Source organism: Gopherus flavomarginatus, chromosome 1, assembly GCF_025201925.1.
Source record: "Gopherus flavomarginatus isolate rGopFla2 chromosome 1, rGopFla2.mat.asm, whole genome shotgun sequence".
Classification (NCBI taxonomy): Eukaryota; Metazoa; Chordata; order Testudines; family Testudinidae; genus Gopherus; species Gopherus flavomarginatus.
The window spans coordinates 167,973,320-167,996,964 of record NC_066617.1 but is presented as its reverse complement, the minus strand read 5'-3'; the positions used below and the strand labels follow the sequence as shown (position 1 = coordinate 167,996,964).

Sequence of the window (23,645 nt, the reverse complement as noted above, 5' to 3'; positions counted from 1 at the left end):
TTACAAAGGTAATTTTTACTGTTTTTTCTCTTTCTTTAATTAAAAGCTTTTCTTGTTTAAGAACCTGATTTGTTTTTTTTATTCTGGTGAGACCCCAGGGGACTGGGTCTGGATCCACCAGGGAATTGGTGAGGAGAAAGGAGGGAAGAGGGAGAGAGAGGTTAATTTCTCTCTGTGTTAGGATTACTTTCTCTCTCAGGGAGAGTCTGGGAGGGGGAGAGAGAAGGAGGGGGGAAGGTGAATTTTCCTGTCTGTTATAAAATTTAAGGAATCTGAATCACAGTGATCTTCCAGGGTAACCCAGGGAGGGGAAGCCTGGGAGAGGCAACGGGGAGGGAAAGGGTTTACTTTCCTTGTGTTAAGATCCAGAGGGTGGGTCTTGGGGGTCCCCGGGCAAGGTTTTGTGGGGACCAGAGTGTGCCAGGCACTGGAATTCCTGGTTGGTGGCAGCGCTACAGGTTCTAAGCTGGTAATTGAGCTTAGAGGAATTCATGCTGGTACCCCATCTTTTGGATGCTAAGGTTCAGAGTGGGGAATTATACCATGACACTGTGCCAATTAAATTCTTTGAGATCCTTAGATGAAGACTGTTACTCTTTAAGTACAGATTCTTATTTCAGCACCTGCTGCCATTGTGGCTTTTTTTCCCCCCAAATTGGTTTCCAGGTCACCTTTCAAATATATACATCACTATGGGATCTCTGACAGATCATAAATAAGTTGTTTTTGTCAGCTGTCAAAGGAAAACAAAGCCAACCAACATGATTAGCAGTAAGTACTGAGAAGTTAGATACAAGCATGTTCTCAGACTTCTTAAGTGAGTGAATGTGTGAGGTGGTGTGATTTACGGAATCTTTATACTGATAACCTTTTTTGTCACTGGTATGTTTTGGTTTGCCTCAGAGGTTAGTAGTGAATTGCATAGAAAACATCTGCTCTGTAGCAACTGGATAGCTATGTATGTTAAAGAACATGTCTGAGAAATCACATGCAGAAGGAATAAGAGTATTTAACAAAGCTGAATGTTAAGAATTCTTAGATTCAGTGTTAGTGACAGAAATTAAGTATTTTCATTTCATGGTGCAATTAAATCTACATAATTTAAACAATTAGATAATTCCAGTTATTTCTAGTTTGCGGATTACAGAATTAGGATAATCCTCTATCTCATGGTTGGTATTTAGAATAAACTCATATATGAAGTGGTTTCTTGGAAGGAAAAGGTTCTAGAAGTGCAAACTTTTGAAGAAGAAGCTATAGTTTAAGGAAATGCTTAATGTCAAAGTATGTCAGGTGATTCTGCATCTTTTACTCAATGTGTAAGTGACCACAAAGATTTCTTTGGTGATCAGTTAGCCCTGCATTTATGTGCAGTAACTACTTGCTTAATGTTGTAGTTATGTTCCTGAAAAATGCTACTTCAAGTGAAACGATGTTAAGCAAATCCAATTTCCCCAGAAGAATTAATGTAAATGGGCAGAGGCGGAGGGTAGGTTCCAGGGAAATTTTTTTCCTCTGACAAAAGACATCTCTCTCTCTCTCTCACTCTCACACACACACACTCTCTATAAGTTTTAAACAATCAATTTAATACTGTACACAGCAATGATGATTGTGAAGCTTGGTTGAGATGGTGAAGTTAGAGGGTAGAAGAGGGTGGGATATTTCCCAGGGAATGCCTTACTGCTAAATGATGAACTAGCACTCAGCTGAGCCCTCAAGGGTTAACACATTGTTAATGTAGCCTCTCACTCTACAAGGCAGTACGAATGGAGGGAGGGGAGACAGCATGGCAGAGAGAGAGACAGACACACACCTTTTGTGAGAGACAGGTGTTGTCCCTTTCAGTACGCTGACCCCACTCTAAGTACATTGCCTTTTTAAGATCAGCAAGTTGAGACAGCAGCTGCTGCCAGCAAGCTCCTTCCTTCCTGAGCCCTATCTCCCCCCACTTCTTCCCTGCTCTGTGGAGATGGGGGGCAGGAGTAGGGGGAGGGGGACACACTGACATTAGAACCCCTCTTCCCTATCCCCCTTAACCAGCAAACAGGAGGCTTCCAGGAGCAGCTCCAAGGCAGGAGCAGCACAGGGCAGTGCGGGGAGGGACAGATGAACTGCTGGGCAATTGATAGCCTGCTGGGCGGCTGCCGCACAGGGAACTTAGGGGAGATGACTGGGTTGCTGCTGGACCACCCTTCCACCTGGTTCCAAGCTCCCACTAGCTAGCTTCAGCAGGCTGCTCTTCCTGCAAGCTGTGGACAAAGCAGGCGGCTGCCAAACAACATTATAAGGGAGCATTGCGCAACTTTAAACGAGCATGTTCTCTAATTGATCAGCAGTGAAACAACGTTAACTGGGCCGACTTTAAGTGAGGAGTTACTGTATTGAATGCTGCAAACTGTTGTAGGTAAGAAGTATGCTTCACAGAAATTCTAACTTAACTTTCCTGCCTCTCCAAAGGCATAAATGTCTGCACTGGCTTTGGTGCTCCAGAATGCATCCTTCTTTAACATTTAGATACAAGGGAGCAACTGGCAGGCAATGAAGCTTTTCTGTTCCACCACATCCAACTTAAAAACTGGAGTTATTGCAACCCTTATGTTGTGATTTGATATTCCAGTGAGGATTACTTTCTTCTCTCTGTCATGCCAGATAACATTATTGGAGTATTGTAGTAGACCTTGAACTGGCCATTGTGACTTTGTGAAACTTAAAGAAAATAGAGACCTTTGGAATCCATTACACAAATTACTTTCACTTGATATTTGAGGTAGAGGTGCATAGTCATAGGGTTAAATACTTTTCCAAAAATTCATTGCAGACACATTAATAAGAGAGTGATTAGTAATATAGTGAGGCATCAAATGTTCAGAAGTTAATTTATGCTTTTCAAGAATTTTTTTTAAGCAGGATTTGTACAGAAAATTGAGATGTTGAGAACAAAATTAATCAAGGGATACAGTAAGAAATTATTTAATTGCATATTCACGAGTGCTAGGAGGCTGGATAATAAATTAGAGGAGTTGCATATTTAAGAGTATAATCTTGACCTAGTTGGTGATGTATAAACCTGTTGGGAAGATTCTTATAATTGAAATGTTAAAATAAATGGAATTTAGGAAGGATGAAGTGGGCAAAAGGGGAAGTGGACTAGCACTCCATGTCAAAAATGGCGTTATCTATTTCCTGAGTGATACATCAGACCTCCGGCATGCTGGCAATACTAACATGTTCTGGGACTTTTTAAAAATTATAGAAGACAATTTCCTAACTCAACAAGTTGCTCCAACCCAGGGGAATTCTGTATTAGACCTCATTGTGACAGACAGACATTGATCGCAGAACTAGTGATTGCTTAGTGATGCAAGTGATTTATGACTTAATTACATTTGTTGTGTGCAAACAGAATAAAGTCCAAGGTAGTAATATATATTTGGTTCTTTAAAGGGCCAGTTTCATAAAGTTGATAACAATTACGGGCCAAATCAGCTGGAGAAAGAATTTCAGTAGAAAGGTGTAAATGTCAATTGGGAACTGTTTAAGAATATTTTACTAAATACCCAAAATGCCATAACTGAGAAAGAAGGCAATAAGAAACAAAAACAACCACCAAAAAAATACCTATCTTAAAGGAAAAGTTTGGGACAGGTTCCCACCCTGGTCGGGGATGTGGTGGGGGTAAAGAGCTCCTCTGGACTCACTTAGCCCTGACCTGGTGCACCTGGCCTGTTGCACATGGGGAGAAATGGCCCCTTAAAAGGGAGGACCAAGCTCAACTGAGCGTGGCACTCAGAAGGACGTGGAGCTAAAGTAGCCCCACAGAACAGAGGCTGCTTACCTAGAAAGCTGCTGAAAATCCTCTGCTGCTTGGATCCTCTGGAGAGGTAAAGAGACAGACTTAACTTTTGTTTTTGTTTTCATTAGAGCCCAGGAAGCTCAGTCTGGGCTTCTCAGATACCCAAGAAGATAGGAATCCAGCCTCCTTCATATAGACTATTTGCTTTTTTCCTTGTGAGGAACAGGAGGGTGAGCCCAGACTGTTGTGTAGTTTGCAGGATTATTTTGTTTGCCTTTTCCTTTTTTTTGGAGTGCAGTTAAACCCAGATGATGGGGTGCTATCTCGCTAAGATTTACAGCTAGGAGACTGCATCCCTCATCCCAAACTGGTGCTACAGTGACATCTACAGCCAGAGAGGGATGTCTGGGATGAGAAAGAGACCCACCCTCACTCCATGGGGAAGTCCTTGAGGTACAACCCATGACAGGAAGTGAAAGCAGATTTTACATAAAACAAATGGAAAAAAGGGGAGGTTGATAGCAGTGAATATAAACTAGTAGCTAGAAATGTAGATTTTTGATAAAGGAAGCAACGAAACACAAGGAGAAAGCTATGGCTAGCAGAGTTAAGGACAGTAAGCAGTTTTTAAAGTATATTAGGAACAAAAGGTATAGGTCCATTGTTAAATGGAAATGGCAGAATTGTCAGTAATTATGCAGAAAAGGCAGAAAAGTTCAATACATATTTCTGTATTGTATTTTGGAAGAAAGCCAGAAAATGTAGTCCTGTCTTATGATGATAATGAAATGCTTTCCATTCCAGTAGTAGCTCAGGAGGCTGTTAAAGAGTAGCTACTAAAGTTAGACAGTTTTAAATCAGCAGATCCATTTTTTTTAAAAGCTGACCAAGGAGCTTTCAGGGTTCTTAATGTTGATTTTTCAATAAGTCTTGGATCACTGGGGAAATTCCAGAAGACTAGAAGAAAGCTAATACTGTGCCAATGTTTAAAAAGGATAAGCGGGATGACCTGGGTAATTATAAGCTTGTCAGCCTGACATTGATCCAAGACAACATAATGGAATGCTGATATGGGATTTGATTAACAAAGAATTCAGGAAGGTAATTATAAATACCAGTTACCATGGGTTTATGGGAAATTGATCCTGTCAGACTAACTTGATACCTTTTTTTGGTGAGTTTACAAGATTGGCTCATGTAATATAATTAGACTTATGTATGGCATTTGACTTGGTATTACATGGCATTTTGATTGAGAACTAGAACAATAAAAATCAACATGGCACACATTAAATGGATTAAAAACTGGATAATTGTTAGGTCTCAAAATGTAATTTTACATGTGGACTCATCATTAAGCAGGTGTGTATCTTGTAGGGTTTTGCTGTTATTCAGGAGAGACTCTGGTATAGAGATGTGAGCAGCAGGATGGAACAAAGATTCCTAGCTTTTCTTCCCAGCAAACGTGTGATCTTCATTAATTCACTTAACCTCCCTATGCCTTAGTTTATTCATCTATAAAATGGGGAAAATACTAATTTAATAAGAGTGCTGTGGTTTAATACTTAGAATGCACCACAACCACTAAGTAATCTTCCCAGTACCCCAGTGAAGCAAGTACATTGTATTCCTCCTATTTTACTTATGGGTAAAATAAGACTGAATATGGTCAAGCAACTTCCCCAAGGCCACAGAGGGAGTTCTTGATTCCTAATCCCATTTTCAAATCACTTACCCTTCTTTCGTTATTAATTGTCATAAACCACTTTCAGATCCTGTGATGAAATAGCACAATTGATTATTACTATCTGTGCTGTAAAGTTCACTTTACTATTTGTGTACCAGATCAATTAACTTAATTTTCCCTTAAAGCATATATGAGGCTTTTAAAATAGTTTTTTACAGAAGGGATACCTGCCTCTGAAAGAGTTGTATCAGGACCTGAAACGAGACTTCACTGGCATCCATTTAGCAGCACTTGCTCTGGAGTACATAGAATGGGCGCTTTTATTCTTCAAGCTTTTGATTCTTGTCTGCTTAGTTCTTTTGGAAATTTTTTTGTAGAAATACCTGAGTTTCTTGAAAAAGTTGTGTAATGTTTTCCTGTTAGCCTGGCATTGTAAGCATTTCATTGAAATATTTGTCAGGATTGGGTGAAGTAGTGACTGCTTTATCACAAAGACTTAACTCCTGTAATTGGTTACTGACAAGCTTACCTGGGAAATGATTCCTTGCTCCTGGTCTGCAAGATTAGTGTGGATGCTTATTTGCTGCTAAAGTTTACGAATGCAGTGTCGGTTATCTGCATCCTCATCTGGTATATAGGGTACATATCTTGGAGCAGGGGGAGGAAATACGTAGGCTGTCTTTATATCAGCAGGATGGTGTCCTGAGCCTCTGTTTGCCAGAAGCTGGGAATGGACAACAGAGGAGGGATCACTTGATGATTACCTGTTTTGTTCATTCCCTCTGAAGCAGCTGGCATTGGCCACTGTCAAGAGACAGGATACTGGGCTAGACGGACCTTTGGTCTGACTCCGTATGGGTTCTTATGTTCACACCTTCTTTCAGCCTCATAGTATCTGCCTGCCACATATCTCTCACTTGCACAAAGCTGTTTCTCTTTATATAAAAGCAGTTCCTCCCATAGTATGTATAATTCTTTAGTCTTCATCTTTCACACTTTATATATACAGTCTCCATAGGAAGCAATTTCTGCCATGCAAGTCTCTTAAGATCAGGATGTGTATTTCACTATCCTCTCAAGATCAACGTCTTTGTACAATCAAACTTAACTGTTATCTGTTTAAAAAAAATGTATTGTTCCATCTATTCATGACAAAACATATAGCAAATATATCACTAAAGCGGCTTAAGTGAAGTTACTGTTTTGCATTCCTTGCTGCAGAACCAGTTCAGTGCAAAAGAGACTTCAGTCTCATCTAGCAGAGCAAATGCAGCACATAAGAACGGCTATACTGGGTCAGACCAATGGTCCATCTAGCCAAGTATCCTGACCTCTGACAGTGGCTGATGCCAGGTGCTTCAGAGGGAATGAACAGAACAGGCAATCATCAAGGGATCCATCCCCTGTCATCCATTCCCAGCTTCTGGCAAACAGAGACTAGGGACATTCAGAGCATGGCATTGCATCCCTGACCATTCTGGTTAATAGCGTTTGATGGACCTATCCTCCGTGAACTTATCTTGTTCTTTTTTGATCCCTATTATAGTGTTGGCCTTAACGACATCCCCTGACAAAGAGTTCCACAGGTTGACTGCGTTGTGTGAAGAAGTACTTCCTTCCTTCCAAGATTTTATAGACCTCGATTATATTTCCCTCTGTGTCACCTCTGTCCAAGTTGAAAAGTCCCAGTCTTTTTAATCTCTCCTCGTACAGAAGCTGTTTCATACCTCTAATCATTTTTATTGCCCTACTCTGTACCTTTTCCAGTTCCAATCTATCTTTTTTGAGATGGGTTGATTGGATCGGCATACAGTATTCCAGATGTGAGCATACCATGGATTTATATAGAGGCATTATGATATTTTCTCTTATTTATCCCTTTCCTAATGGCTCCTATCATTAACTTTTTTTTGACTGCTGCTGCATATTGAGTGGATGTTTTCAGAGAACTATCCACAGTGACTCCAAGATCCATTTCTTGAGTCATAACAGCTAATTTAGACCCCCATCATTTTGTTTGTATAGTTGGGATTATGTTTTCCAATGTGCATTACTTTGCATTTATCAATATTGATTTTCATTTGTTATTTTGTTTCCCAGTCACCCAGTTTTGTGAGATCCCTTTGTAACGCTTCACAATCTTCTTTGTACTTAACTATCTTGAATAGTTTTGTATCATCTGCAAATTTTGCCACCTCACTGTTTACCCATTTTTTGAGATCATTTATTCCTATGTTGAACAATATTGGTCCAAGTACAGACCTGGGGGACACCACTATTTACCTCTCTCCATTGTGGAAACTGGCCATTTATTCCTATAATTTAAACAGATATTGGTCCATGACCTTCCCTCTTACCTCATGACTGCTTACTTTGCTTTAAGAGCCTTTGGTTAGGGATATTGTCCAAGGCTTTCTGAAAGTCCAAGTAGACTTATATCCATTGGATCACCCATGTCCATATGTTTGTTGGACCCCCTCAAAGACTGTAGTAGATTAGTGAGGCATGATTTCCCTTTGCAAAAGCCATGTTGACTCTTCCCCAACATATCATGTTCATCTCTGTGTCTGGTAATTCTGTTCTTTTCTATAGTTTCAACCAATTTGCCTGGTTCTGAAGTTAGGCTTTCTGGCCTGTAATTGCACGATTGCCTCTGGAGCCTTTTTAAAAAAAATGGTGTTACATTAGCTATCCGCCAGTTATCTGGCATAGAGGTTAATTTAAGTGATAGGTTACATATCTCAGTTAGTACTTTAGCAATTTCATATTTGAGTTCCTTCAGAACTCTTGGGTGAATACCATCTGGGCCTGGAGACTTCTTACTGTTTAATTTATCAATTTGTTCCAAAACCACTGGCACCTCAGTCTGGGACAATTGCTCATATTTGTCACCTAAAAAGAATGTCTCAGGTGGGGGAATCTCTCGCACATCCTCTGCAGTGAAGACTAATACACAGAATTCATTTAGTTTCTCCACAATAGCCTTTTCTTCCTTGAGTGCTCCTTTAGCACCTTGATCGTCCAGTGGCCCCACTGATTGTTTAGCAGGCTTCCTGCTTCTGATGTACTTCAAAAAATGTTTGCTGTTACTTTTTAAATCTTTGGCTAGTTCCTCTTTAAAAAATTTTTTTGGCCTGTCTAATTATACTTTTACACCAGAGTTTATGCTCCTTTCTATTTTCCTCAATAGGATTTAACTTCCAGTTTTTAAAGGATGCCTTTTTTTTGCCTCTAATGGCTTCTTTTAATTTTAGTCATGGTGGCACTTTTTTGGTCCTCTTACTACAGTATGTTTTTTTGATTTGGGGGAGTATACATTTAATTTGAGCTTCTATTATGGTATCTTTAAAAAGTTCCCATGCAGCTTTCAGGCATTTCACCTTTGGGTCTTTACCTTTTAATTTCTGTTTAACTAGCTTCCTCATTTTTGTGTAGTTCCCTTTTCTGAAATTAAATGCTATTGAGGTGAGCTGCTGTGGTGCATTCCTCCCCCGCCCCACCGGGTTGTTTAAAATTAATTATATTATGGTTGCTATTACCAAGTGGTTCAGCTATATTCACCCATATTCAGATCCTGTTCTCCATTTAGGACTAAATCAGGAATTGCCTCTCCTCCTGTGGGTTCTAGGACTAACAGCTCCCAAGAAACAGTCATTTAGGGTGTCAAAAAACTTTGTCATGTAGCACAACTCATGTAAGCAACTTTAAGAGTAACTTCAACTGACCTTGTAATTTATAATTACATACAATTTCTCAAATGTAGATGACCAGAAACTTTTAATGTTGGGACATAAAAATCAAAGTGATAATCTGACAAAATATTTGGCTATAGTAATAGCATAATTTTCTTGCAAAACTTCATTTTGAATTGGTGCATGAACCACTAAATGCTGTATTGTCCTTTAAGTGTTGTCACAGTATGACCCCCTGTTTTCGCCCTTTGGTACAATCTGTCTTGAAGATGGTCATATCTACAGTTGCAGTGCAGTTTGAGGCTCTGGTAGCAACAGTTCTGTGAACTTTAATAGAGGTGATACCACATGTGTGGAGATTTTGCTGCACTAAAAATTTACCCCTGTACATGCAGGTGTGTTTGGGCTAGTCACTGATGCCAGAATGCAAAATCCTGGAAGGGATACTGTGACCCAAGATAATCAGTCTTGACTCTCCATCTGTACAAAGAGCAATTTTGCAAGTCATCAGCTGAGCAGATACACCCCTAGCCAAGATGAAAAGTGTTATTGCAGGGACTACAGAGTCCTTAAAGAAACTTTGTTGAATTCATGTATCTTCTCTAGACTTCAGCACTATATTTATTATGTCTTATTGTCTGTATGGCAGGCAACCCAAAGTTATGTTGACGAATGTCCTGAGGACAGAAATAGGAAGAAAATACACACAGAGCCAGCTTATAACTGATGCTAATTTATCTGATGTTGACAAGTTGCAATCAGATCGACCGCCCTCATCATCCGTTGCCAGCCTAGAGATATTGCAAATATTAAATCCTCCTCTCCAAAGCCTTTTTATATCCAAAAGGTATGTTGTTCAATACTGATTAAATCTTAACGTCCTGGATCTTTGCTTCATTTGGCTGAAAATCATAATCGTTTGCTTGCAATTGTTTTTTATGGGAAACTAGTCCTTTTTACATTGTAGATGTTACCTGTTGTCTTGATCACAAGCCTTACTCTTGTGACTGTCACTTTAGATCATACAATTTGAGTGTGCCTGTACCAACCACAGTCTTTTGGGATTTCTGATGAATTGGTGGCTAGAGCTTGATTAATTCTGGTCCAGCTTATTGGACTCTCTGAGATGGGTATTTTTCATCACTTCGGTGAAAAGAAAACACATTCACATCTAACTGTCCCCCTAGAAGAAGAAATCTACAATTCTTTCCTCTTCTGATGGTTCTTCTGGATCTGATTTTGACTCTCTTCCAAGTCATATTTCTCATCACAGACCACCTGTGTGCCAGCTCTGGAAAATTAACATCTGCTCTGCAAACACCAAGGCTCCCTGGAGAAGGACTTTGTACCTCTTAGCAGAACAGGAAGTGGAAAGAAAGACATCAGACACCACAACATGCTATGCTGAAAAGTGACCCAGGTGGATCAATTCATAGAAAGAGAAGGCAGAGGGAGCTGTTTACAGGGCATAGCTAAGAGACAGTGTCATTCAGACCAAATTCAGAAAAGGCTGTGGCTGTACGTCATTATAATCATCTGAAAGAAATCACAATGGGAACTGCAGAGCATAAACACCAGAGCTTGAGGGAGGAGAGCTATTAGCAACACGAAACAGCAAATTGACTCTGATCACACATGTTAAATACTTTGATAGTCTTGTACATTTGAACCACTGATAAAATGCATTTTGTCATCTCTTGATGTTTTTGATTGACCTAATTTTGGTGCTCATCTCTTCTGACCTGTGCAGATGTTCTTCTCAGCCTCACAATCTCCTGATATATGGCAGAGTGACACCTGGGATTTGTGACAAATGACCAGAATTAATTACAGAGTCCGTTACATGCTTTACATATATACTGTTTGCCAGCTGATGGCTAGAGGTGTGAGTGAATCGGACTGATTGACAATAAGATTTGTTTTATTGGCGGCTTCCTGTTCCTAGGAGAATTTTTAAGATCACTCTGCAATTCTTTCAGTGTTGAGATTTTGCATGGAAGTTATTCTAAGCTAAATTTTATGTGAACAGAGAATGATAAATCCTCAGTTGAGATGTCAAAGGCAGTCTAAATGCAACAATATGCTAACATACTGTCGCTGAGCTAAAGTTGGGTCGGTTTTCCCGCTTGTCTGCTCTTGATTACCCAACTTCCTACCCATGGTCTGTTGTCATTGTTCTTTGTGTTAGCTGCCTGACATAGATTGTAAGCTTCTTGGTGGAGCGATCTTGTCTTATGTCTTTAAAGGACCTTGAACAAAATGGTACTTTTGTTAGTAGTAATGATATTTGGTGTTACTAAGCCACTAAGTTACATGAATTCAACCAAATGTTTCTTTATTTAGATTTCAGTGCAGCTTTTATCATTTATTGTTATATGTATGGCAGGCAACCTAAAGTTATTTTGAAGAATGTCCTGAGGATGAAAATTGGAAGAAAATACATAAAGAGACAGCTTATAACAGATGCTAATTTATCTGATGCTGACAAGTTGCTATCAGGTCAACCACCCTCATCATCTGTTGCCAACTTGCAGACATGTCACATATTAAGTCCTCCTCACCAATGCCCTTTTATATCTAAAAGGTATGTTCTTCATTATTGATTTTGCTAGCCTTATTCTCTCTGAAACAACGTAACTTGTCATGAAAAAGATAACTTCTGTGAAACTGTTTTTATGAGAATCTGACTTGAAGCAATAGTTGAATTTCCTGGTTGCAAACTAACATACAGTATTTTCAACAACCCATCATTTTAACATTACATTATTCTCATTCTTGCTACATCTGACATTACTTGGTCACCTTTTGTTAATAATAGAACTTAAAACATTGATCTTTTCCAAATTTATGTTTATATATGATTACAAGGTTTTAATATGACTATATTGGTTTGAAATGATGTCCAAAACTAATCATTATGTCACTTGCCTGTTGCTGTGATATTTGGTGTCTTGGTTCTAGGTTTTCTTTGACATATGCTCAAAGCACTTGTATATGCTAGTCCTGTTCTTTCTAAATCCACAACTGGTCTCAACCTCATCATCAGTGTGCAGCAAGGACTGCCTCTCTCATTGCTTTAGCTTTCTATTTCTCCTATTTCCATGTTTATATAGACTTCAGTACAACAGAAATGCTTTATGTAAGGAATTAGCTGTAGAAATGAAGCTGACTAGGATTACATAATGTAAGTTTCATTCTGCATTTGCAAAGTGAACTATTCCGTCTCTCCTCCTTCTGTGCTCGTCTCTCTGCTTAAAAGAAAAACAGCATCAAGAACAAAGGAAAATAAAAAAGAGAGGGGAAATAATGAAATAAAGGTTATGACTACACAGCAGCTGGGAGGTGCGATACCCAGCTCAGCTAGACATAGATGCAGTAGCTCATAAAAGTTAGCATCTGAAAATAGCAGTGTGATCATGGCAGCTCAGGCTAGCCACCAGCATACATTCTTACATGACCCCCTGAGTATGTACTTGTGTGGCTAGCTCAAAATGCCACCAGTGCCACTGCAGTTACCCTCCTCCCCATCCTTAAAATCCTGATATGAACACGAGCATTTTGCAAGTTAGCATGCAGTACAAACATTTGATCTGAGCTTGCAGCATATATGTAATGGTATTAGGCAGATGCATCCTATTATTCCTTTATCAAGGTGCTTCTTTTTTTTCAGTCTTCACTGTCTCTTTATAGCCAGGATCATTTCAAGAAACAGTGTGAAGTGCTGACTCGGACGAGGCTTGACAAGCTAGTATTTGGCTCTGAAACCACTTTGCTGCTACTTATCCCAGGATGAGACTTAAGGAAAATCTGAGTGTGTTGGATATTAACCACATAGTTTGAAGGTGACATACTTGGCCATATAAATCAGCTCATGCATGTTTTACAACAGCACCTTTAGCATGGAAATGTTGGGATTTGTATTCTCTGTGCCTAGATATAATTTTGGAATGACAGTTGCCTGTGTTCATAGAGAGCAGACTGTTTATGAAATTGTGTAGATAATTCATTGTATTTAGAACTGAGAGACGACAGGTAAGTTATACATCTGAAACAGTATATTAGAAAAGGCAGTACAGACATTTCAGTTTTGAAACAGCTGATTGCTTCTTTGCACTATGTAACTAGTTCTGAGAAGTTTTACAGTTCCCAGTGTAGGCAGGGCAACTGCACCTGTATTTCCCACCACCCCCGTGGTCCAGCAAGGGCACCCACTCTCCAGCTTCCCAGACATCAAATCTCTTGGACAAAGACATGTCTCTCTCTCTTCCTTTCCCCTCCCCCCCCCCCTCAGGCCGCACAGATCCCTGCCTACACTGTGAATTCCCTAGCAAATCAGACTGACTAAGCAAGGCTGCTTTGCCTTCTTTTGAAAGATTATAAACAGTGTAGTTGCCCATATGTATAAGTTACCATACAGCTTTTCCGAAACATACATGTTTATTCTTAATGCGAACGCATTAGAGAGAAAACATATTAAAATACTAAAAGAACCTATACGCATGCTAATAAGAATACCAGAGATCACCCCAATTTTAACAAGAGCTCTGGCAGGTATACAGTTTTTCAGACCTCACCAAGGGGATTTTCTGTGTTCGCAAGTTCATAATAGCTGTTAGATCAAAACAAGCACACCCATGGAAAGAGTTAGTCCCTCCTTTATAGAGCCAGGGTCTTTGATCTGGAAATAGGTAATTTGTAGACAATGTGTTTCTCCTTGAAAAGTCTAGGTAGGTACTTTCATAACTAACGGCATTACATTGGCATACACCTCTCCCTAAAGATTTCCTGGGAAACTCGCTTAATTTAGAAAGTCATTTTGTTTTAAGTAACCCTCTGAAGCTGTCATAACACTTCCCAGAATTTACTTAACCATGTCTCTTCCCTAGATACATTACATACAATCCCACAATAATGCATCAAATTTGCATTTTTAATAGAATGAACTCTTAAGGTATTTAAACTTAATTCAGTAAGGTTTGCCTAGGATATTGCAGGAATTTGCCATATCTGTCACAATAAGCATGAGCAAGTGCATGCTTTGTGAAGACAATGCAGAGCGACAGGTGAAGTGTGTTAAACTGAGATGAAAGAACTTTAGGCTCCCTCTACTGAAGTTTTTAGATGGGAATGGAATGGATTGTTTAAAAATTAATTTATTCAAGCCAATCATGAACATGTTTTTTCAATATCTTCGCCAGTTACAGTCACTGAAACTAAGTGTTTCAGAAATTGGTTCTCTCAGCTTACTTTGTAGCAGTGTTTCTTCGTTGCTTGAGGGATTAATTTCTCATGTTTATTTTGTAATAATCTTCTCTGACCCCAGGCGTTAAGTAAAAATGTTGGACCTGTTTGATAAGGCATGTTAATAGGAGAAACCAATTTTCAGGAATCAAATGTTACTTTTAATGGTGTTGAGTAAGTGCTGATAAGACTGCTTACAAACCTGAGAAGTCTGTCTAAAATGTGTGATGTAAAAGTAGCAATGCTGAAACATCTTGCTTATGGAGTTACTGTTTTAGACAAGCTCTGTTTGATTCTAGTTCCAACTCTACCTGGTAGTTTTGTACAGGATACCTTTGGGACCTGATTTTCATTTACACAAAGGCTTCTTTACACAGCTCTGGCAGAGTAACAAGGCCTTTATAGTGGGTTCAAATACATGTACATCCTCATTTGACATAACCAGAGCAGTGAATAAGGGCCTCAGTATAAATGAGAATCATGCCTTTGGTATAGCAAAAGTATCCAGTTTTGTACTGTGGATATAAAGAGCCAATAAATATATATTTTTATTTGTAATATTTATATAATAATACATGTTGGAGGCCTTAGCTGGGCTTCTCCATTCTTGTGCCTCCACGGGGCAGTCAGTTATTATGCTTGCCATTTAATTCACATGTAAATAACTGATTTGTGGGTATAATCAGGTATATATTTGTCCTAGTGACTTAAAATTGTGAGTGTAGAAATTGATACCATCTTCTGAAAATCTGCCCTCCAATGTCTGTAGTAGGGAAGCATAATTTTTTAGTGGCAAGAGAAATTTTAATCCACTGCACGTAGAAAGGCCAGAGATGTCCACTGCAAGTGGTGATAGAGTCTGATCCTGCACCTCATGAGAAGTTAATGGGATTTCTTATGTGAGTAGGTGATGCAGTATTAGGCCCCATTTGATGACAAATACATCAGTACTTTTCAAATGGTTGGTATTAGAGAATTGCTTGTAGCACTCAGGGAAAAAAAGCAGAAACTGAAGTACTTGTATTAAATCACTTCTTGCCTTCTGAATACACAGCTTTCCCCACACTGATACTGTATAAACAACTGATTTTGTCTCGATACCTGTCCAGGGTGAATGCTTTAAGGTGCATGGCAATGGAGAATTAAGCCTAGTGTATATAGTAGCCTTGTAATCTAGCAGTTCTGGTGTCAGTTTAAGTGATGCTTTTCACTCCAGTTCCGACATGTAATTTAAACTGCAACTTCTTGTCAGTTGTATATACAAGGTACTACATAGGTAACTGAATGTGTGTGTGTATATTATAGGGGGAGTTGGGAGCAACCCTTATGTTAGTTTCATAATATCTATTCTAAAATATTCTTGCAACCCATTTTTGAGACACAGCTACAGCAGTTCCCTGTGCACTGGGAACCCTATGAGTGGACAGTCTCTCTGTGAAGGGGGATGAAAGAGTTAGACTGGCTCCCGACAACAACGCTTATATCTAGGCCCACCACATGGCTCCAGTGACCCATCCCCATGTGGAGAGGCATCACATGGTGATGAGCAAACCCAGAGTGGCTTATTATTTAATCAGAATGCATCAGTGTGTGTGTGTAAAGCCTTATTCAGAGTTCTGTTTCCTATTTTAGATGTGTTGTGACCATGTGTGAATTTAACAGGAAAAATTTTGGTATAAATTTGAATACAGAATGGCCCCCCCCCCACACACAATTCTTTCCTGCATTTCTGTTTGCATTCATGATACTATATTTTTAATTTGATTTTTCTGACTTGGCCTATCTGCCTGCCGAATGGATGGTCTCTCTGTCTTTTAAGATTGTCACCTTGAATCTTTCATATCAGTAAAATGCTTTTACAGTAAGATGCATCTCAGAATTTGTATGAGGTACCTTTTTATCAGACCTCTGTCAATGTTGTAAGTAGCATTACTTCAGATGTTAACACACACACCTCACCATTCTAAAAACAGATTTGAAACTCTTATGAAGAATGGGAAATCTATTCATCAAATATTTAAAATAACAAAATAAGATGTTTATAAATGTGCAGATACCTTAACAAGAAAATACAGATAAGAATTAAAGGAAAATAACTCAAACCTCCTGTTTTACTATACATGAATTAATAACTCATCTACAATAGTGTTACATAGACATACCCAGCACTCCACAAAAACATATTTCTTCTAATCATAGTCTGATCACAGTTGTCTGTCTTGTCTTATTCCCATTTCAGCCAGCTAAAAAAAACCTGATTGGAATTTTAAAAGTAGTAAATTTAGATTAGAAGATGAAAACATTAGTAAATAGCTCTAGATGTTGAGCCCTTTTGATTGCTTCAGAGTATGTCTACACTGCAGTCAGAGTTGTGACTGAAGCTTCTGAATACATACCCAAGCTAGCTTTAATTTAGTCAATGAGAACACAAATAGCACTGAAGTATCACATGCTTCAGCATGGGCTGTACAAGCCTACCCAGGACTCTGAGTACTTACTGGAGCAGCTAGCCTGCACTGAAGTCAGCGACTGGTATTAGTACTCAAGCTAGCTAGATCAAAGCTAGGTTGAGTATGTCTATACGTGTGTAAATCACATCTCTGAGTGCAGTGTAGACATTCCCTTGGAGACCTGATGGGTGCTGCAGAGGCACCCAGCATTCATCAAATCACAGAGTTCCTTTTGTGAGCCACTTGCAATATTCCCAGATCATCTGATAGGTCGGAGCTGAACAATTAACTGTTCTCTCATTTTAGCATTTGTTATACAAAAGAATTTTGGAAGAGGGACAGAAGGAGTGGGAAATTTGCAAGCATATTATGAAGACTCTGGAGCTCCCATAAAAGATAGATAATTGCTAATTTGTTTGTTTTCCGTGTATTAATCCCCATCCAACAGTGTGAAAATCTCATTTTTAAGTACATTCCACACTTGGAAAATTATTACTAACTACTAGCTAATCAGATTTTACAATTAGTAAATAGGAAAAAGAAGTGAGAAACTCAGCCCCATAAGTACCCATCAATTTGCCTTGAAAATAACTGTGTTTTGTTTGTAATTCTAACACTATATTAGGAATCTCATTTATTTTTAAAAATATTCCTTGAGACAGCTTTGCAGTGTGTTCAAAAACAAACCCATGAATCCTCCCCTTTGAATTACCTTACACCTTGAGACCATCTCCAGAGATGACCCATCACCATGGTGATCCTGGGCAGATCATAGCTGTATAGAAACCTGGGGAAAGTAAGTTGTGTGTGTTGGGTACCAGCCCTCCTGACTATTTGAAGGATTCCACACATTTTCACAGCCGTTTGATTATTCATATATCCGTGCAAGTCACCTTTTAAAGTAATATTCACTACTAATACTATACTATGGTGAAAATAAGATGAACTGAGTTTATCTGTATTTATGTAAAGGGGAAATGTTTGTGTTTGCATATATATTTCCTGAAACATTCCTGAAGAAATGTTTGATTGATGGTATGTGTCAAATGTCTGGGGAAGATTGATTAGTCGTACTAAACTAAATGCCAGAAACTCCTGATGATTTTTGCAGGATCTCTTAAAATGGGAAACTGTGTGATTGATTGACAGACAGGCAGACTACATACCCACACAGGTTAAAATAACATTATTTAAGATGGGAAAGTCAAGCACTCAAAAGTTAGGAAATGCCAGAATTAAAGTTGCCTGTGCAACCTTAATTTGGCCCTTTTATGTGTATGCATTATGATAGTATATCATCATATAATTGAAGACTTTTTTTTTCCACAGGCCCCCTGCTTCATTCAGTGTACAGTACTTATTCAATGATCAGCTATTCAATATTTTGTTTTATCCTGATAGTTCAGTGTGTAGCCCTCACATGCCTGACTTACTGCATGCTATTCCAATTCTTCTCTGAAGACAGGATTATTTTCTCCATGGGATTTTTTATGGCAGTCATTGATATAGTATGACAGTGTTTCACAACACAGCAGTGAGATGAGGGACTGGTATCCCCATTTTACAGTTATGGAGAAGAGAGACAGAGCGATTAAGGTCAAAAGTATCTACTAACTCTGTTTTCCCAGTTTGAGACAACTAGGATCAGATGTTTTTAGAGTACTTGGCATTATAGAGTAATTTATATGTTCAAAGCACAGCTCCCATTGACTTCAGTTGCAGCTGTGAGTGCTCAGCAATTCTGCAAATCAAACCCCAAGATCTCTGGTCAGGCACCCAGAAAATGAGGAATGTGCAACTTATGACCACTTGTATAAGCTTCGGTTTAAGTGACTTGACTAGAATCACATAGGAATTCTGTGGCAAAGCCAAGGATAGAATCCAATTCCCTAGGGCAACATTCAGCTGCCTTAACTGTGAGACCCTCCTCTCTTTTCTGGCAGTGCACTGCATCATTCATTCCACACCTTCCAGCATCTACAGAAAATGAAGCAATGATCCTCCAGACAACAGTGTTCCTCACTACACAGCCCTGATTCATTGCCAGAGCAGGTCCATCCTGTGTACTAAAGGAGGCAGAGGTCCTATGGAAAAAACATTGTGATCATATAATGAAAGGATAGTATAATGCATGTGCACAAGGGAGTGAATTAAGATTGCACAGGGAGCCTTAACTCTGGTGTTAACCTGGGTGTGAATAAGCCACCTGCCTGAGCAACACACACTACGCCTACCTAAGTGCCTGTCTGGACAATGCTATATTGGTGTGAGAGCTTCTCCCACCGACATAGCTACCGCCTCTCAGGCAGGTGGTTTTATTATGCTGATGGGAGAGCTCTCTCCTGTCAGCATAAAGCGTCATCAGACATGCTACAGTGGTGCAGTTGCATCGGTTCAGCTGTGCCGCTGTAGCACTTCTAGTGTAGATTGGCCCTAACTTTTGAGTGTTTGACATTGTAACATCAATATCCTTTTAACGTAGCACCTGGGCATAATTTCATAGGCTTTTTAAAAATCCAGCTGAAAAGACAGAAGGTCTATTGTGGCATCATATTGATACCTGTATGGTTCATCAGCAGGGGTAGAACCTTTAGATCCACCATGCAGACTTCTGCCACTTGAGCTGATGGAGTAACTGATAGCAGTAGTAAGTTGTTATCCTCTTTGTGGCACAACACTAGAGGGGATGAGATATACCGTTTGCCTGTGGGTACCTCAGATATTTGCTAACAGCTGAGGACGGGAAGTTCAGGAATCTTGGGTTCCATTCTAGAGCCGGTGTTCTTCAGAGGGCACAGATTCTTCTACCCATTCCACACAAGTGACCGCGTTTGCCCCGTCTCCTCCAACCTGTCCCTGTTCCAGTCCTGTCTGTTCCTCACCCTGGCTTCTTGACCCAGACCCATTTTCCTCACTTTGCCAGATCCAGTCTCCTTGCCCAGGAAATGTGTCTTGCTTCTCTGGATTCCCCATCCCAGTTCTCTCCACTTCATGGTTCCTCATTCCATGTTTCTTTTCCCCTTCCTCTAGTCATGACCCCTGCAACCCCGATGTTTCCTGTTCCCGTTGGCTTCTAGGCCTAGTCACCTTCTCTGGGCTCTCATCCAGTTGTGTCTCCTCTGACTTCTTGTCCCAGCCTCTTGAGCAAATCCCAATTCTCCCCTACCCCTCAGCTCCTCGTGCAATATGTTGCCCTACACCTACTGTGTCCACATCTATCTATATTCAAATTGGAGCTTCCTCCTCAATGCTGCCTTCCAGGAGGAAGGTCATTGAGAGCAGGGAGGGTACGTCTACATTGCTCACTTCTTACAGCAGCATGTAGAGTACATACACTGTTTGCCCCCTGGCCCAGGTATAAATAAAAGTGTTGACAATGGAGCACTGCTTAGGTGATTAAAGTAAAGACATGCCTGAATCCGGTGGGTATATACCCTACACAGCTCTGTGCACCCAAACAATGCCTCCTCCAATTACAATGCTGTTTTTACCAGTGTAATGTCCTACTCCCAGAGCCTTTCCCCAATGTAGGGAAAGGCTCTGGCAGAGGGGAGGCAGTGAGGAAAGGCTCCAGCAGCTCCTTGCTATTTGAGCCACTTCTTGCCACAGAAAAAAACTCCAGTGGCTAGGAGGCAGCAGGAAAAGTAACTGGCAGCTCCACACTGCCAGCTCTCTTTCCCGTTGCCTCCCCCTTGCCAGAGCTTTTCACTGGTACTTGTAGCTACACACTGCAATGAATGCAGCCTGGCATATAGCTACACATCCCCTACATGCTGCCACCAGTGGTGTGCAGTGTAGACGTAGCCAGAGAAATAGTTTTCTTGTTCTCAGTTCAGGTACCTGGACCCTGACCTGGCACAGCCTGCAGCAATCCAGAGCTGCAGTTGCAGAGACAGTCCTGCTCAGCCCTGGACTGGTGCAGAGGGAATTTGAGGAATTTAGCTGCTAGAATCTAAGAAGTGTCTACTGAACACGTGCAAACTATAATTTTTCGTGGTCTTCTAACTTGGCCAGATTTAGGTGGATTTTTACAAGGACAGCAAAAGGCACTTACTTGACTCAAAGGCAACTCTTGTGCCAAATTTCAAGCCACTGCTTTAAATCAAGGGAGTGCTTTTTAAAGAATAGGTCTCCAGAATTTTTTTAACATAGGCGAATGAACATATTTTCCCCTCACTTCATTCTCTGAAATGGCTGAACTATTTTTTCTGAAATTTTCCCAAAAAATTCAAGTTGAAGCAGACAACTGACATGGAAAATATAAAATAGATTAATATGGCTTATTGTCCAAAGTGACCATCCTTTTTGCTGGTGTCGGAAATGCATTTAAGCACCCACATCTGACAGGTCCCATCCTGCTAGGTGTTGTCTCCTGTTTTTTGGTACAGTACTAAGCTTTGTCAGCTCCCATTAACTTCAATAGGAGTTGAGGACTGTCAGCAGCCCACAAGATCAGACCCTCAAAACTGAAGTGTGACATCAATTTATTGGTACATTTTGTAAAGAAAAAAAGAGTTGTAGAGGGGAGTAAATGCCTTGGTTCTGCTATTGTTGCTTTCATTTTTAAAATAAAACCAACAGCTTGAGAAACAGGCACAGACTAAGACTCGTAGTTTTCCTTTTATCAGTTTTCAATAATCTTCCTTATCTTCCTTCAGCCCCTCTGTGCTAAGCACATCCTTTTCAAGAACCTTTTAGCTGGAACACTCTGTTTAAAACCTTTTCTCTTCGGAACAACTCATACTTTGGAATCTTGTGCCCATTTAAAGTCTCAAATAATTTGAAATGTGCTATATTGCCCCTATACCTGATGTTAATGACAAAGGGAAGGAGATATTTAATTAACTATGGCTTTTCTCTTTGCAGTCAGTGCTTCTGATCATTGTCTCAACAGTGCTTCACAGGCAGCACTGGCAGAACAATATTTAAATAACCTTTACCAGTGAATCAGATTCTCATGTTGTGCACCTTCTTAGAAGCATCCTTTTCACTAGTGATCAACACTGCTAATGTCAATATGTCTAGTAGTGTATTTCCATGGAGGAAACTGAATGTCTGCATTGTATTTTGCTGTGCTTCACAGCACTTACTAGTGAAGCAGGATTCTGTAGTCTGATCCTACTCTGATATCCATAAAGAGGGTTAGTCAGTACTCTTGCAGAATTAAGGAGAATTCATAGTTGCTGTTTTTACAGGAATGAATGGCGCCAGAAGAAGACAGATGACAGTCTTCTGAAATTGTCTGAACCTTCTAAAGAAGCAGAAAGCAATAATGCTCTGTTTACTGTAAGAAGATATGCCCAGCAGAAGAAAGGTTGGTGATGAAGATCAGTTCTGTTTTGCATTTAAATATTTGGATATTATGGTTGAATAACTGGATATTTGCCTTAGATTTACAAGCAGAGTGTGAGAAAAAGAAGGTAATACAAAGGTTTTGCTTTGTGAACAGTATGTACAATTTGTCAAAAGTGTGTGGGGTAAAATATCCATATGCTATCAAATATCCAAAGCTAAATTTTAAATAATGTTAAGATAATAACTTAAACCTACAAAGAGAAGGAAATTGAGAGAGAAGCCTCAGGCTGTACCTTCAGTTATTATAATTAGAGCTATCAAACGATTAAAAAAAAATTGCAATTAATCGTGAGAGTTTAAAAAGTCATGATTAATTGCAGTTTTAATTGCACAGTTGTTAATAGAATACCAATTTAAGTTTATTATAAATATTTTGGATGTGTTTCTACATTTTCAGATATATTGATTTCAATTACAACAGAGAATATAAAGTGTACAGTGCTGACTTAATATATTTTTATTACAAATATTTGCACTGTAAAAAATAAGAGATTATATTTTTCATTTCACCTCATACAAGTAGTGAAGTGCAATCTCTTTATTGTGAAAGTGCAATTTACAAATATAGAATTTTTTGTTGTATACCTGCACTCAGAAACAAAAGAATGTAAAACTTTAGACCAGGGGTGGCCAGCCTGTGGCTCTGGATCCACATGCGGCTCTTCAGAAGTTAATATGCAGCTCCTTGTATCGGCACTGACTCTGGGGCTGGAGCTACATGTGCCAACTTTCCAGTGTGCCGGTGGGTGCTCACTGCTCAACCCCTGGCTCTGCCACAGACCCTTCCCCCGCTCCACCCCTTCCCACCCTCTCCCCTGAGCCTGCTATGCCTCACTCTTCTCCCTCTGAGCCTCCTGCATGCTACGAAACAGCTGATCAGGATGTGCGGGGAGGGGTGGGAGAGGCGCTGATTGGCGGGGCTTCCGGTGGGCAGGAGGTGCTGGGAGCTGGGGGGAGCTGATGAGGGGCTGCTCATGTATTACTGTGACTCTTTGGTAAATTCTGGCTCCTTCTCAGACTCAGGTTGGCCACCCCTGCTTTAGACCCTGCAGGTCGAAGCATGAAGGCGCATATGAATATTTAGCGTATCTGGCATGTAAATACCTTGAAATGCTTGTTACAACCGTGCCATGTGAATGCCTGTACTCACTTTCAGGTAACATTGTAAATAAGAAGCGGGCTGCATTATCTCTTGTAAATATAAATAAACTTGTTTGTCTTAGTGATTGGCTGAACGAGAAGTAGAACTAAGTGGACTTGTATAAGGTGAATTGAAAAAGAATATTTCTTTTGTTTATCTTTTTTACAGTGCAAATATTTGTATTAAAAATAATATAAAGTAAGCACTGTACACTTCATATTGTGTAACTTTGTAACTGAAATCAATGTTTGAAAACGTAGAAAAACATGAAAAATATTTATAA

At 39.7% G+C, this 23,645-nt stretch overlaps 1 protein-coding gene across 1 annotated transcript in view; it reads left to right on the top strand.

Annotated features, from left to right (window-relative positions):
- SENP7 (SUMO specific peptidase 7) overlaps positions 1–23,352 on the top strand; it is a 37,518-nt gene extending 14,166 nt beyond the window's left edge. The window contains exons 5-8 of the mRNA XM_050961543.1: positions 9,825–10,022; positions 11,562–11,759; positions 22,062–22,180; positions 23,239–23,352. Of these exons, the coding sequence (XP_050817500.1) occupies positions 9,825–10,022; positions 11,562–11,759; positions 22,062–22,180; positions 23,239–23,264 (541 nt within the window). The 3' untranslated portion in view covers positions 23,265–23,352. The remainder of the gene's footprint in view (positions 1–9,824; positions 10,023–11,561; positions 11,760–22,061; positions 22,181–23,238) is intronic.
- Positions 23,353–23,645: the final 293 nt, after the last annotated feature.